The 16,543-nt window shown below is 43.5% G+C and overlaps 1 protein-coding gene across 1 annotated transcript in view; it reads right to left on the bottom strand.

The window, feature by feature from the left end:
• The window catches only part of LOC109880877 (ceramide glucosyltransferase), a 45,111-nt gene extending 29,222 nt beyond the window's left edge, over positions 1-15,889 (bottom strand). Inside the window, exons 1-2 of the mRNA XM_020473062.2 lie at positions 15,657-15,889; positions 3,278-3,419 (exon numbers count right to left, since the gene is read on the bottom strand). Coding sequence (XP_020328651.1) covers positions 3,278-3,419; positions 15,657-15,754 — 240 coding nt within the window. The 5' untranslated portion in view covers positions 15,755-15,889. The remainder of the gene's footprint in view (positions 1-3,277; positions 3,420-15,656) is intronic.
• Between the last annotated feature and the right edge of the window lie 654 nt (positions 15,890-16,543).

The following is a 16,543-nucleotide window of genomic DNA, read 5'->3' as shown; positions in this document are numbered from 1 at the left end:
GGGTAGTTGAGGGATAGGATATAGAACAGGTAGGATATAGAACAGGTAGTACCTTGGGCTCGCCCAAGCCTCTCCAGGTTCTCCTTTAACCAAATCCAGATAGCAGATATTCTGAAAGAGCTGCAAAACCTGGACCCGTACAAATCAGCTGGGCTTGACAATCTGGACCCTCTATTTCTGAAACTATCTGCCACCATTGTCGCAACCCCTATTACCAGCCTGTTCAACCTCTCTTTCATATCGTCTGAGATCCCCAAGGATTGGAAAGCTGCCGCAGTCATCCCCCTCTTCAAAGGGGGAGACACCATGGACCCAAACTGTTACAGACCTATATCCATCCTGCCCTGCCTATCTAAGGTCTTCGAAAGCCAAGTCAACAAACAGGTCACTGACCATCTCGAATCCCACCGCACCTTCTCCGCTGTGCAATCTGGTTTCCGAGCCGGTCATGGGTGCACCTCAGCCACACTCAAGGTACTCAACGATATCATAACCGCCATCGATAAAAGACAGTACTGTGCAGCCGTCTTCATCGACTTTGCCAAGGCTTTCGACTCTGTCAATCACCATATTCTTATCGGCAGACTCAGGAGCCTCGGTTTTTCGGATGACTGCCTTGCCTGGTTCACCAATTACTTTGCAGACAGAGTTCAGTGCGTCAAATCGGAGGGCATGCTGTCTGGTCCTCTGGCAGTCTCTATGGGGGTGCCACAGGGTTCAATTCTCGGGCCGACTCTTTTCTCTGTGTATATCAATGATGTTGCTCTTGCTGCGGGCGATTCCCTGATCCACCTCTACGCAGACGACACCATTCTATATACCTTCGGCCCGTCTTTGGACACTGTGCTATCTAACCTCCAAACAAGCTTCAATGCCATACAACACTCCTTCCGTGGCCTCCAACTGCTCTTAAACGCTAGTAAAACCAAATGCATGCTTTTCAACCGGTCGCTGCCTGCACCCGCATGCCCGACTAGCATCACCACCCTGGATGGTTCCGACCTAGAATATGTGGACGTCTATAAGTACCTAGGTGTCTGGCTAGACTGCAAACTCTCCTTCCAGACTCATATCAAACATCTCCAATCGAAAATCAAATCAAGAGTCGGCTTTCTATTCCGCAACAAAGCCTCCTTCACTCACGCCGCCAAGCTTACCCTAGTAAAACTGACTATCCTACCGATCCTCGACTTCGGCGACGTCATCTACAAAATGTCTTCCAACACTCTACTCGGCAAACTGGATGCAGTCTATCACAGTGCCATCCGTTTCGTCACTAAAGCACCTTATACCACCCACCACTGCGACTTGTATGCTCTAGTCGGCTGGCCCTCGCTACATATTCGTCGCCAGACCCACTGGCTCCAGGTCATCTACAAGTCCATGCTAGGTAAAGCTCCGCCTTATCTCAGCTCACTGGTCACGATGGCAACACCCATCCGTAGCACGCGCTCCAGCAGGTGTATCTCACTGATCATCCCTAAAGCCAACACCTCATTTGGCCGCCTTTCGTTCCAGTATTCTGCTGCCTGTGACTGGAACGAATTGCAAAAATCGCTGAAGTTGGAGACTTTTATCTCCCTCACCAACTTCAAACATCAGCTATCTGAGCAGCTAACCGATCGCTGCAGCTGTACATAGTCTATTGGTAAATAGCCCACCCTTTTTCACCTACCTCATCCCCATACTGTTTTTATTTATTTACTTTTCTGCTCTTTTGCACACCAATATCTCTACCTGTACATGACCATCTGATCATTCATCACTCCAGTGTTAATCTGCAAAATTGTAATTATTTGCCTACCTCCTCATGCCTTTTGCACACATTGTATATAGACTCCCCCTTTGGTTTCTACTGTGTTATTGACTTGTTAATTGTTTACTCCATGTGTAACTCTTTGTTGTCTGCTCACACTGCTATGCTTTATCTTGGCCAGGTCGCAGTTGCAAATGAGAACTTGTTCTCAACTAGCCTACCTGGTTAAATAAAGGTGTTCTCAACTAGCCTACCTGGTTAAATAAAGGTGTTCTCAACTAGCCTACCTGGTTAAATAAAGGTGTTCTCAACTAGCCTACCTGGTTAAATAAAGGTGTTCTCAACTAGCCTACCTGGTTAAATAAAGGTGTTCTCAACTAGCCTACCTGGTTAAATAAAGGTGTTCTCAACTAGCCTACCTGGTTAAATAAAGGTGTTCTCAACTAGCCTACCTGGTTAAATAAAGGTGTTCTCAACTAGCCTACCTGGTTAAATAAAGGTGTTCTCAACTAGCCTACCTGGTTAAATAAAGGTGTTCTCAACTAGCCTACCTGGTTAAATAAAGGTGTTCTCAACTAGCCTACCTGGTTAAATAAAGGTGTTCTCAACTAGCCCACCTGGTTAAATAAAGGTGTTCTCAACTAGCCCACCTGGTTAAATAAAGGTGTTCTCAACTAGCCTACCTGGTTAAATAAAGGTGTTCTCAACTAGTCTACCTGGTTAAATAAAGGTGTTCTCAACTAGCCTACCTGGTTAAATAAAGGTGTTCTCAACTAGCCTACCTGGTTAAATAAAGGTGTTCTCAACTAGCCTACCTGGTTAAATAAAGGTGTTCTCAACTAGCCTACCTGGTTAAATAAAGGTGTTCTCAACTGGCCTACCTGGTTAAATAAAGGTGTTCTCAACTAGCCTACCTGGTTAAATAAAGGTGAAATAAAAAAAATAAAAAAAAGGTAGTACCTTGGGGTAGGATACAGACACGTACGATATAGAACAGGTAGTACCGTGGAGGGATAGGGTATAGATATGTAGGATATAGAACAGGTAGTACTGTGGGGGGATAGGGTATAGATATGTAGGATATAGAACAGGTAGTACTGTGGGGGGATAGGGTATAGATATGTAGGATATAGAACAGGTAGTACTGTGGGGGGATAGGGTATAGATATGTAGGATATAGAACAGGTAGTACTGTGGGGGGATAGGGTATAGATATGTAGGATATAGAACAGGTAGTACTGTGGGGGGATAGGGTATAGATATGTAGGATATAGAACAGGTAGTACTGTGGGGGGATAGGGTATAGATATGTAGGATATAGAACAGGTAGTACTGTGGGGGGATAGGGTATAGATATGTAGGATATAGAACAGGTAGTACTGTGGGGGGATAGGGTATAGATATGTAGGATATAGAACAGGTAGTACCGTGGAGGGATAGGGTATAGATATGTAGGATATAGAACAGGTAGTACCGTGGAGGGATAGGGTATAGATATGTAGGATATTGAACAGGTAGTACCGTGGGGTAGTCGAGCTCAAAGAAAGTCTCCAGGTTATTGATGAGGTTGGGGTCTACTCCTTTCAGAGGCTTCAGTAGAGAGACCCCCGACAGCTTACTGTAGGGCTGCTTGTCAGGGCTCTTCTTATTGAGACAGAGTCGGCTACAGGAGAGACAGACAAGCACAATTACAACGTTATTGTCAGGGCTCGTCTTATTGAGACAGAGTCGGCTACAGGAGAGACAGACATTTGCTTCTGCGTGTGTTGCTGCATTGTAGGGGTAAGGCCTAGGCAACCAAAGACTTGTTTGTTGCTTGTTTCAGCAAGAGGCAACGCAGTTTAATCACGCTGTTAAGAGTCTATGTTACCACAGAACGGACTCAACCACACGAATAGGGCTGGGCGAAATGGCCACAAAAATCATATTTCAATTTTTTTTCAAACTTAACAGCGATTGACGAGATAATATTGATAGATATTATACATCTATATACTACATTATATTAGAAAAATTATTATTATTATTATTATAATTATTACTACAAAATATTCTCTAAATAAGCTTTGTTGTACAATTAAAAAGGTAAAAATACTCCACATTTCAAACAGCAATAATTTAATGAATTCAGTGTTTATGAAATCAGGCTAATAATATCATTATTTTATCAAAATAGTTTAACCTGTTGTTTTGTTGTTGTTGCAATAACCAGTGATCTGGCTTTCAGGTCGATCTACGAAAACAACCTTTTTGTTCAATTTAACCAGTACGCACATCCACTAATAAATACTCCCTACTGTATATAGCCTGTCTTTTTACTGTTGTTTCATTTCTTTACCCATCTATTGTTCACCGAATACCTTTTTTTTTTGCACTATTGGTTAGAGCCTGTAAGTAAGCATTTCACTGTAAGGTCTACTACACCTGTTGTATTCAGCATTTCACTGTAAGGTCTACTACACCTGTTGTATTCAGCATTTCACTGTGAGGTCTACTACACCTGTTGTATTCAGCATTTCACTGTGAGGTCTACTACACCTGTTGTATTCAGCATTTCACTGTAAGGTCTACTACACCTGTTGTATTCAGCATTTCACTGTCAGGTCTACTACACCTGTTGTATTCAGCATTTCACTGTAAGGTCTACTACACCTGTTGTATTCAGCATTTCACTGTAAGGTCTACTACACCTGTTGTATTCAGCATTTCACTGTAAGGTCTACTACACCTGTTGTATTCAGCATTTCACTGTAAGGTCTACCTACACCTGTTGTATTCAGCATTTCACTGTAAGGTCTACTACACCTGTTGTATTCAGCATTTCACTGTAAGGTCTACTACACCTGTTGTATTCAGCATTTCACTGTAAGGTCTACTACACCTGTTGTATTCAGCATTTCACTGTAAGGTCTACTACACCTGTTGTATTCAGCATTTCACTGTAAGGTCTACTACACCTGTTGTATTCAGCATTTCACTGTAAGGTCTACTACACCTGTTGTATTCAGCATTTCACTGTAAGGTCTACTACACCTGTTGTATTCAGCATTTCACTGTAAGGTCTACTACACCTGTTGTATTCAGCATTTCACTGTAAGGTCTACACCTGTTATATTCAGCATTTCACTGTAAGGTCTACACCTGTTGTATTCAGCATTTCACTGTGAGGTCTACTACACCTGTTGTATTCAGCATTTCACTGTAAGGTCTACTACACCTGTTGTATTCAGCATTTCACTGTGAGGTCTACTACACCTGTTGTATTCAGCATTTCACTGTAAGGTCTACTACACCTGTTGTATTCAGCATTTCACTGTAAGGTCTACTACACCTGTTATATTCAGCATTTCACTGTAAGGTCTACTACACCTGTTGTATTCAGCATTTCACTGTAAGGTCTACACCTGTTACATTCAGCACTTCACTGTAAGGTCTACTACACCTGTTGTATTCAGCACTTCACTGTAAGGTCTACTACATCTGTTATATTCAGCACTTCACTGTAAGGTCTACACCTGTTATATTCAGCACTTCACTGTAAGGTCTACCTGTTGTATTCAGCGCACGTGACAAATAAACTTTTATTTGAAAGACCAACTTCTGGTAGCAGGCAGTATAGATCATTAACAAGGCCTCATAAACAATCTCTCAAGCACAAGTCCACATGCTAGTGAGTAGCCAGCTAAACTTCATATTTAAAGTCCAGATGTTTTAACAACAAGCCTGGTGGCTTTGCCTACATGGCGAAATCAAGTGGCCTACCTGGATAAGATGCTTATTTCTCAGAATGAGAAGCCAATTCTTTATAAAAAACAAAGTGTATTTTTATGCTCACTGAACATGAATAAAAGGAAACACATCTGCTCTGTTCATTGATCCTCTCGTTTTAGTAGGATCTGCTCTGTTCATTGATCCTCTCGTTTTAGTAGGATCTGCTCTGTTCATTGATCCTCTCGTTTTAGTAGGATCTGCTCTGTTCAACATGTTCATTGATCCTATCGTTTTAGTAGGATCTGCTCTGTTCATTGATCCTCTCGTTTTAGTAGGATCTGCTCTGTTCATTGATCCTCTCGTTTTAGTAGGATCTGCTCTGTTCAACATGTTAGGAGTTGAGACATAAATAGGGTATTATTAGAAAGGTCAAGGTCTCCTCTATTACAGTCAAATAGTGTCTCTATGCTTCGGGGTCCATATGACCGATTCTGTTGTAGCAAACCTCAAATAGCGAGTTGAATCTGCTCGTTGTCAGAGAACAAGATATCTTTTGTCTTCTGTTGTTGTTGTTGTGAGCGGCAGAGGGAGGGGCTTGGCGTCTGTGGAGAGGGAAGGTGCACAGTGCACAGAAGGAGATGAGACCAAAGACACAGAACGCTCTTAAAAAATGTCAATAAAAACCTTGATTCTTGCGCTATACTTTAAGCAATAAGGCACGAGGGGGTGTGGTATATGGCCAATATACCACGGCTAAGGGCTGTTCTTAAGCACGACGCAATGTGGAGTGCCTGGATACACAGAACACTGGCATCCTTCATAGCGACCTAGCGAGAGACAGAAAGAGAGGGGAGGGACACAGAACACTGGCATCCTTCATAGCGACCTAGCGAGAGACAGAAAGAGAGAGGAGGGACACAGAACACTGGCATCCTTCATAGCGACCTAGCGAGAGACAGAAAGAGAGAGGAGGGACACAGAACACTGGCATCCTTCATAGTGACCTAGCGAGAGACGTAAAGAGAGAGGAGGGACACAGAACACTGGCATCCTTCATAGCGACCTAGCGAGAGACAGAAAGAGAGAGGAGGGACACAGAACACTGGCATCCTTCATATCGACCTAGCGAGAGACAGAAAGAGAGAGGAGGGACACAGAACACTGGCATCCTTCATAGCGACCTAGCGAGAGACAGAAAGAGAGAGGAGGGACACAGAACACTGGCATCCTTCGTAGCGACCTAGCGAGAGACAGAAAGAGAGGGGACACAACACAGGCAGGTCGGCCAACATGCAGACAGTCAGAACCATGGCCTAGGCCTACCATGGCCTAGGCCTACCATGGCCAGTCAGAACCATGGCCTAGGCCTACCATGGCCTAGGCCTACCATGGCCTATCTATCGGCAATTAAAAGCTGTATCTTGCAATGTCTCACAACTTCTGTAAAGCAGGTCCTATCATTAATGAATAAGCTAGGATATTGATATGAGTGAGATGCAACACTCGGCTCTCACACAGTATCTGAGCATGTGCAAGGGTTTGCTGTTAGCCAGGGCACCTAAACAGACGCAAAATGGAACCTCCTAGCTTCAACGCTCTTCGTTGTTGCGGAAACTGACCCACTTGGCGGTTTACATAATAAAAACATTTTGATTCGGGATTTTAGGATGTTTTAAAGCTGCAATCTGACCAAATTCACATAGAAATGTGAGTTATAGATCTTTTTTATTTTTTTATTTTACCTTTATTTAACTAGGCAAGTCAGTCATTGAAGCCAAGTCTATATTCTGTGTGTGTTATTTCTATGCTATCTGTGCTTAAGTTTTGCTTTTGCATCTTTTACGTTTGGTTTTGTCCACCAGCTTCAAACAGCTGATAACTCAAAATATTGTATTATGGAACATATATTTCACAGCGGTTTAGATGGTACAATGCCTCCCGGGTGATGTGGACAACAAGGACTTGAAGCTCTCAACCTGCTCCACTACAGCCCCATCGATGAGAATGGGGCCTACTCGGTCCTCCTTTTCCTGTAGTCCACAATCATCTCCTTTGTATTGCTCACGTTGGGGGAGAGGTTGTTGTCCTGGCACCACACGACCAGGTCTCTAACCTCCTCCCTATAGGCTTGTCTCATTGTTATCGTTGATCAGGCCTACCACTGTTGTGTTGTCGGCAAACTTAATGATGGTGTTGGAGTCGTGCTTGGCCACGCAGTCATGAGTGAACAGGAAGTACAGGAGGGGACTAAGCGCACACCCCTGAGGGGCCCCCCATGTTGAGGATCAGCGTGGCGAATGTGTTGTTGTCTACCTGGTCAGAGTTGCCAAATGGAGGGCGAGGGAGAGCTTAGTTCCGCGTCTCTGTGTGTGGAGTAAAGGTGGCCTAGAGGTTTTTTTCCACTCTTGTTGCACATGTAACAGTTTCCCTGCATTAAAGTCCCCGGCCACTAGGAGCGCCACCTCTGGATCAGCATTTTCTTGTTTGCTTATGGCCTTATAGAGTTGGTTGAGTGCGGTCTTCGTGCCAGCATCGGTTTGTAGTGGTAAATAGACGGCTACGAATAATATAGATGAGAACTTTCTTGGTAAATAGTGTAGTCTACAGCTTATCATGAGATACTCTACCTCAGGTGAGCAAAACCTTGAGACTTCCTTAATATTTGATTTTGCACACCGGCTGTTGTTGACAAATAGATACAGACCACCAGCCCTTGTCTTACCGGAGGCAGCTGTTCTATCTTGCTGATGAACGGAAAACCCAGCAAGCTGTTATCCGTGTCGTCGTTCAGCCTCGGTGAAAAATAAGATATCACAGTTTTTAATGACCTGTTGGTAGGATAGTCTTGAACCGAGCTCAAATGTATAAACGTATAAACCATGTTTCCTCTAACTACAGTCTATGCTATACCATTTTGAAGCCGTCTTTACTTTTATACAAAGCAAATCACTCGAAGGGATTTTTAACGTCAACTTCATATTCATTATCTTCAGCAGCACTCCAACATAAGCTTATGTAAAAACAGCGTTTCTATGTTTCGCGGTCAAAAAGATAGATGTGTTTTCAATGACTTTATTTGTATACATACCGTGTGATTACAATGCTTCCTTTAAACTGTAGCCTCCATGTTTTAGTGTTTTATGTTGTTGTGTCTTGTATGTACCACTTGCACAATACCCTAGATGCAGTTGCACCCCTAAAAACTAAAAACATTTGTCATAAGAAACTAGCTCCCTGGTATACAGAAAATACCCGAGCTCTGAAGCAAGCTTCCAGAAAATTGGAACAGAAAGGGCGCCACACCAAACTGGAAGTCTTCCGACCAGCTTGGAGAGACAGTACCGTACCGTACCGAAGAGCCCTTACTGCTGCTCCACCAAACTGGAAGTCTTCTGACCAGCTTGGAAAGACAGTACCGTACCGAAGAGCCCTCACTGCTGCTCCACCAAACTGGAAGTCTTCCGACTAGCTTGGAAAGACAGTACCGTGCAGTATCGAAGAGCCCTCACTGCTGCTCCACCAAACTGGAAGTCTTCCGACTAGCTTGGAAAGACAGTACCGTGCAGTATCGAAGAGCCCTCACTGCTGCTCCACCAAACTGGAAGTCTTCCGACTAGCTTGGAAAGACAGTACCGTGCAGTATCGAAGAGCCCTCACTGCTGCTCCACCAAACTGGAAGTCTTCCGACTAGCTTGGAAAGACAGTACCGTGCAGTATCGAAGAGCCCTCACTGCTGCTCCACCAAACTGGAAGTCTTCCGACTAGCTTGGAAAGACAGTACCGTGCAGTATCGAAGAGCCCTCACTGCTGCTCCACCAAACTGGAAGTCTTCCGACTAGCTTGGAAAGACAGTACCGTGCAGTATCGAAGAGCCCTCACTGCTGCTCCACCAAACTGGAAGTCTTCCGACTAGCTTGGAAAGACAGTACCGTGCAGTATCGAAGAGCCCTCACTGCTGCTCCACCAAACTGGAAGTCTTCCGACTAGCTTGGAAAGACAGTACCGTGCAGTATCGAAGAGCCCTCACTGCTGCTCCACCAAACTGGAAGTCTTCCGACTAGCTTGGAAAGACAGTACCGTGCAGTATCGAAGAGCCCTCACTGCTGCTCCACCAAACTGGAAGTCTTCCGACTAGCTTGGAAAGACAGTACCGTGCAGTATCGAAGAGCCCTCACTGCTGCTCCACCAAACTGGAAGTCTTCCGACTAGCTTGGAAAGACAGTACCGTGCAGTATCGAAGAGCCCTCACTGCTGCTCCACCAAACTGGAAGTCTTCCGACTAGCTTGGAAAGACAGTACCGTGCAGTACCGAAGAGCCCTCACTGCTGCTCCACCAAACTGGAAGTCTTCCGACTAGCTTGGAAGGACAGTACCGTGCCGTATCGAAGAGCCCTCACTGCTGCTCCACCAAACTGGAAGTCTTCCGACTAGCTTGGAAGGACAGTACCGTGCAGTATCGAAGAGCCCTCACTGCTGCTCCACCAAACTGGAAGTCTTCCGACTAGCTTGGAAAGACAGTACCGTGCAGTATCGAAGAGCCCTCACTGCTGCTCCACCAAACTGGAAGTCTTCCGACTAGCTTGGAAAGACAGTACCGTACCGTATCGAAGAGCCCTCACTGCTGCTAGATCATCCTATTTTTTCAACTTAATTGAGGAAAATAAGAACAATCCTACATGTATTTTTGATACTGTTGCAAAGCTATCTAAAAAGCAGCATTCTCCAAGAGAGGATGGCTTTCACTTCAGCAGTAATAAATTACTTAACATCTTTGAGGAAAAGATCATGATCATTAGAAAGCAAATTACGGACTCCTCTTTAAATCCTTCAAAGCTCAGTTGTCCTGAGTCTGCACAACTCTGCCAGGACCAAGGATCAAGGGAGACACTCAAGTGTTTTGGTACTATATCTCGACACAATGATGAAAATAATAATGGCCTCTAAACCTTCAAGCTGCATACTGGACCCTATTCCAACTGAACTACTGAAAGAGCTGCTTCCTGTGCTTGGCCCTCTTATGTTGAACATAATAAATGGCTCTCTATCCACCGGATGTGTACCAAACTCACTAAAAGTGGCAGTAATAAAGCCTCTCTTGAAAAATGCCAAACCTTGACCCAGAAAATATAAAAAACTATCGGCCTATATCGAATCTTCCATTCCTCTCAAAAAAAAATTAAAAAGCTGTTGTGCAGCAAGTCACTGCCTTCCTGAAGACCAACAATGTATACGAAATGCTTCAGTCTGGTTTTAGACCCCATCATAGCACTGACACTGCACTTGTGAAGGTGGTAAATGACCTTTTAATGGCGTCAGACCGAGGCTCTGCATCTGTCCTCGTGCTCCTAGACCTTAGTGCTGCTTTCGATACCATCGATCACCACATTCTTTTGGAGAGATTGGAAACCCAAATTGGTCTACAAGGACAAGTTCTGGCCTGGTTAGATCTTATCTGTCGGAAATATATTAATTTGTCTCTGTGAATGGTTTGTCCTCTGAAAAATCAACTGTAAATTTCAGTGTTCCTCAAGGTTCCGTTTTAGGACCACTATTGTTTTCACTTTATATTTTACCTCTTGGGGATGTCATTTGAAAACATAATGTTAACTTTCCCTGCTATGCGGATGATACACAGCTGTACATATTTCAATGAAACATGGTGAAGCCCCAAAATTGCCCTCGCTAGAAGCCTGTGTTTCAGACATAAGGAAGTGGATGGCTGCAAACTTTCTACTTTTAAACTCAGACAAAACAGAGATGCTTGTTCTAGATTCCAAGAAACAAAGAGATCTTCTGTTGAATCTGACAATTAATCTTGATGGTTGTACAGTCATCTCAAATAAAACTGTGAAGGACCTCGGCATTAGTCTGGACCCTGATCTCTCTTTTGACGAACACATCAAGATTGTTTCAAGGACAGCTTTTTTCCATCTACGTAACATTGCAAAAATCTGAAACTTTCTGTCCAAAAATGATGCAGAAAAATTCATCCATGCTTTTGTTACTTCTAGGTTAGACTACTGCAATGCTCTACTTTCCGGCTACCCGGATAAAGCACTAAATAAACTTCAGTTAGTGCTAAATATGGCTGCTAGAATCCTGACTAGAACCAAACAATTTGATCATATTACTCCAGTGCTAGCCTCCCTACACTGGCTTCCTGTTAAGGCAAGGGCTGATTTCAAGGTTTTACTGCTAACCTACAAAGCATTACATGGGCTTGCTCCTACCGATCTCTCTGATTTGGTCCTGCCATACATACCTACACGTACACTACGGTCACAAGACGCAGGCCTCCTAATTGTACTTAGAATTTCTAAGCAAACAGCTGGAGGCAGGGCTTTCTCCTATAGAGCTCCATTTTTATGGAATAGTCTGCCTACCCATGTGAGAGACGCAGACTCAGTCTCGACCTTTAAGTCTTTACTGAAGACTCATCTCTTCAGTGGGTCATATGATTGAGTCTAGTCTGGCCCAGGAGTGTGAAGGTGAACGGAAAGGCTCTGGAGCAACGAACCGCCCTTGCTGTCTCTGCCTGGCCGGTTCCCCTCTCTCCACTGGGATTCTCTGCCTGAGTCACTGGCTGACTGGTGCTCTTCCATGCCGTCCCTAGGAGGGTTGCGTCACTTGAGTGGGTTGAGTCGCTGATGTGGTCTTCCTGTCTGGGTTGGCGCCCCCCCCTTGGGTTGTGCAGTGGTGGAGATCTTCGTGGGCTATACTCGGCCTTGTCTCATGATGGTAAGTTGGTGGTTGAAGATATCCCTCTAGTGGTGTGGGGGCTGTGCTTTGGCAAAGTGGGGGGTGTTATATCCTGCCTGTTTGGCCCTGTCCGTGGGTATCATCGGCCACAGTGTCTCATGACCCCTCCTGTCTTAGCCGCCAGTATTTATGCTGCAGTGGTTTATGTGTCGGGGGGGGGGCTATGTGTCAGGGGGCTAGGGTCCGTCTGTTATATCTGGAGTATTTCTCCTGTCTTATCCTGTGTGAATTTAAGTATGCTCTCTCTAATTCTTTCTTTCTCTGAGGACCTGAGCCCTAGGACCATGCCTCAGGACCACCTGGCATGATGACGCCTTGCTGTCCGCCAGTCCACCTGGCCGTGCTGCTGCTCCAGTTTCAACTGTTCTGCCTGTGGCTATGGAACCCTGACCTGTTCACCGGACGTTCTACCTGTCCCAGACCTTCTGTTTTCAACTCTCTAGAGACAGCAGGAGCGGTGGAGATACTCTCAATGATCAGCTATGAAAAGCCAACTGACATTTACTCCTGAGGTGCTGACCTGTTGCCTCGACAACTACTGTGATTATTATTATTTAACCCTGCTGGTCATCTATGAACATTTGAACATCATGGCCATGTTCTGTTATAATCTCCACCCGGCACAGCCAGAAGAGGACTGGCCCCCCCTCAGAGCCTGGTTCCTCTCTAGGTTTCTTCCTAGGTTTTGGCCTTTCTAGGGAGTTTTTCCTAGCCACCGTGCTTCTACACCTGCATTGCTTGCTGTTTGGGGTTTTAGGCTGGGTTTCTGTACAGCACTTTGAGATATCAGCTGAATACATTTGATTTGATCACCACACATGAAGTTCGCTCCCAGGAAATAAATGTTATTTGGAACGGCAGAGGGGCAAGGAACTCTTTGTTATTGGTCTATTAACCACATGATGAAGTCACCTGGGAAAGACTAAACTCCCACCTATACAAACCTGCTGATTAGAAGGTCCTGTCTAGATAGTTGCTGGTTGAAAAAACAAAAGCAGGATTAACACTGATAAATAAAATAAAATCACATCGACAGAACTGGGCCTTTTAAAAACTTACAGAAAGCAAATAATTTCTCCAAAACTAAATATAAGTGTTGATACTAGTTGTGTTTTGATGCATTTGATGTAAGCAGCAAACCCATTAGCTACACATGTATACATTACAATGGTCAGCCTCCCCATCCATTAGCTATAGTAGTGAACTGAATAGGGTTCCACATCTCCAAGAACACCACATCTCTCCTGTCCAGACTCCTGTGTGCATCCCAAATGGCACCCTATTCAGTTCACTACTTTAGATCAGATCCCTATATAGTGCACTACTTTAGACCAGAGCCCTATTCCTTATATAGTGCACTACTTTAGACCTAGGCCCTATAGAACCCTATTCCCTATATAGTGCACTACTTTAATCCAGAGCCCTATTGTACCCTAATAGGGGACTTGCCTAGTTAAATAAAGGTATGTAGGGCACTACTTTAGACCAGAGCCCTATTCCCTATATAGTGCATTACTTTTGACCAAAGGACATATTGCACTACATAGAAGGGAATAGAGAGGCATTTCTTGGGCACCCCCCAACACTTGATTTTACCTTTATTTAACCAGGCAAGTCAGTTAAGAACAAATTCTTATTTTCAATGACGGCCTAGGAACAGTGGGTTAACTGCCTGTTCAGGGGCAGAACGACAGATTTGTACCTTGTCAGCTCGGGGTTTGAAATTGCAACCTTCCGGTTACTAGTCCAACGCTCTAACCACTAGGCTACCCTGCCGCCCCAACTTCCCTATCCCAGGCTCTGAGTAAAGAATTTACAAATCAGCTATGTCTATGTACATATGAGTAAGAGCCTACATCTGTCTAGACTCAAAACTAGTAGTTAGAAATGAAATACTATCTACATCTGTCTAGACTCAAAACTAGTAGTTAGTATTTAATTTCTATCTACATCTGTCTAGACTCAAAACTATTAGTTAGTATTTCATTTCTATCTACATCTGTCTAGACTCAAAACTAGTAGTTAGTATTTCATTTCTATCTACATCTGTCTAGACTCAAAACTAGTAGTTAGTATTTCATTTCTATCTACATCTGTCTAGACTCAAAACTAGTAGTTAGTATTTCATTTCTATCTACATCTGTCTAGACTCAAAACTAGTAGTTAGAAATGAAATACTAACTACATCTGTCTAGACTCAAAACTAGTAGTTAGTATTTCATTTCTATCTACATCTGTCTAGACTCAAAACTAGTAGTTAGAAATGAAATACTATCTACATCTGTCTAGACTCAAAACTAGTAGTTAGAAATGAAATACTATCTACATCTGTCTAGACTCAAAACTATTAGTTAGTATTTCATTTCTATCTACATCTGTCTAGACTCAAAACTAGTAGTTAGTATTTCATTTCTATCTACATCTGTCTAGACTCAAAACTAGTAGTTAGTATTTCATTTTACAATGGTTCGTGTAATGTGCACATGAGCAGCTAGAACACATTGATCGTGTTTTATTTCCTTCCTGTCGGCAAAGCTGATTTAGTGTGTCTGAACTCTGTCTAGAGAGGTTTGTGCCTGAGACAGAAACGGGGCTGACCTAAAAAAAAAACGATGGCTCCACCTCGTAGAGTTGAATCGACTAACTCGCCATCAAATAGGGGTTACGGTGCTTTCTCACGGTAATGAAAATGACAAGAGGTAACGGGTGTCCTTATCCCCAAGAGCGGGTACTACTAGATACCAAGCCACTAGGTAAAGGAACCATCTAGTTACTGTAGATCACACCACATCAGAAACACAAGGAAGCGCTGAGAAACACCGGTTTAAACAACAACAAGTAGCATTAGTTACCAGTATCTTTGGTAGTATCTTACAAAATAGTTAGCTAACAACTGTTACTAGTTACGTTTTTAGTTAACCAACTTTACAGTGCCCACTTAACCTTAGTTAGGTAACTAGTCAGCTGACTTTAGTGTTTCTCTCGCCATGTGGTTCACGGTGACTAGCTAGTTATATGCGAGGTTAGGAGTACTAAAACAAAATCAGTATAACGGGATAGATAACTAGTTAGATAGATAGCAAGCTGCTACTATTTGACAACTTTGAGTTGCCCACCGTTAGCTTGCTTCCCTTGTGTTGAGCGACTTACCCAGCCGACTGAACTCAACGCTTTACGGTTGAGCGGCGACTGGTTTGGACGGACCGGACTACTACTGATTTCAGCACCCAAACAATAGGCCGTAATTACGCATAATAATGTCCTGTGTAAAATTGCAGGCTATTCTATTCTTTGGGTGCTGAAATCGTTCGTTTTTGATTAAAAACTTCATTTGATGTGACTCAGAGCTCATCTCTGCCCACACTCATGTTAGTTACGGATCAACTCGTCGGTTAAATCGGCTCCGGTACTAAAACCAGGCAATACTTACACATAGATGATGGACATGAAATGCATAAACCAGAGTACGAGAAAAAGAATGAATCCAAAGACGGAGAGCCCTTGCATGGCAAGATCCACAAGGTCCATGTTTGCGCCTTGTTGTTGTAGCTACACCACGGGTGTAAATACCCACGCAGACTGGTGAGCGAATCACCGAGGTACAGACTCTGCTCCAAAACGTCGCGTACGGTACGAACTGGGCGGGGTACGGCACTTCCGCCCATGACAACAGTAGTCTTCTGACTCAAAAAAGACCTCGACTTCTTAGAACAGAGAACCACGTCTCTCTCGTCCACTACTACAGATCATATTGCGCTATATTGCAGACAACAGACAATCGAGCAAGGGGGTACAATATCACATTACAATTACAACACGGACCTAAAGGGACATACAATTCTAACAGATGTTTTGTTAGTAGAGCATTTAACCGTCTTAAAATACAGTTCAATTTATTTTTGTTGGGTACGAAAATGTGGTTTTCGTTTTGTAAATTTACATTTGTGGATATGAAATTTGGCCAAAAGAATAATGAAATTAATTACATAAAATGGTTCCGCTTATTTCTATTGTATGTAAAGAATCCAAACAGTACATCTCTCCACAATAGTGTAAAATCTTCATAAATGTGTTCAATTATAAACCTACTGATGTCTTGCCACAGTTTTCTTACATGCATACAATGGCAAAAAAAGATGCAACACTGTTTCTGGGTGGTCATTACAAAAGGAGCAATTTGAGTTGATGTTTTCCTTAAACTTCTTCATATAGTGGTTGGCAGGATAATATTTATGAATAATTTTAAAGGAAACTTCCTTCATTTTGTTGACAAGTAGGTATGTGTGTGGCAACATCCAAACTTTTTTCCAACAGATA

This window comes from Oncorhynchus kisutch, linkage group LG23 (genome assembly GCF_002021735.2).
Source record: "Oncorhynchus kisutch isolate 150728-3 linkage group LG23, Okis_V2, whole genome shotgun sequence".
Classification (NCBI taxonomy): Eukaryota; Metazoa; Chordata; class Actinopteri; order Salmoniformes; family Salmonidae; genus Oncorhynchus; species Oncorhynchus kisutch.
The sequence above is the reverse complement of the archived record's forward strand: the minus strand, read 5'-3'. Positions and strand labels throughout refer to the sequence as shown.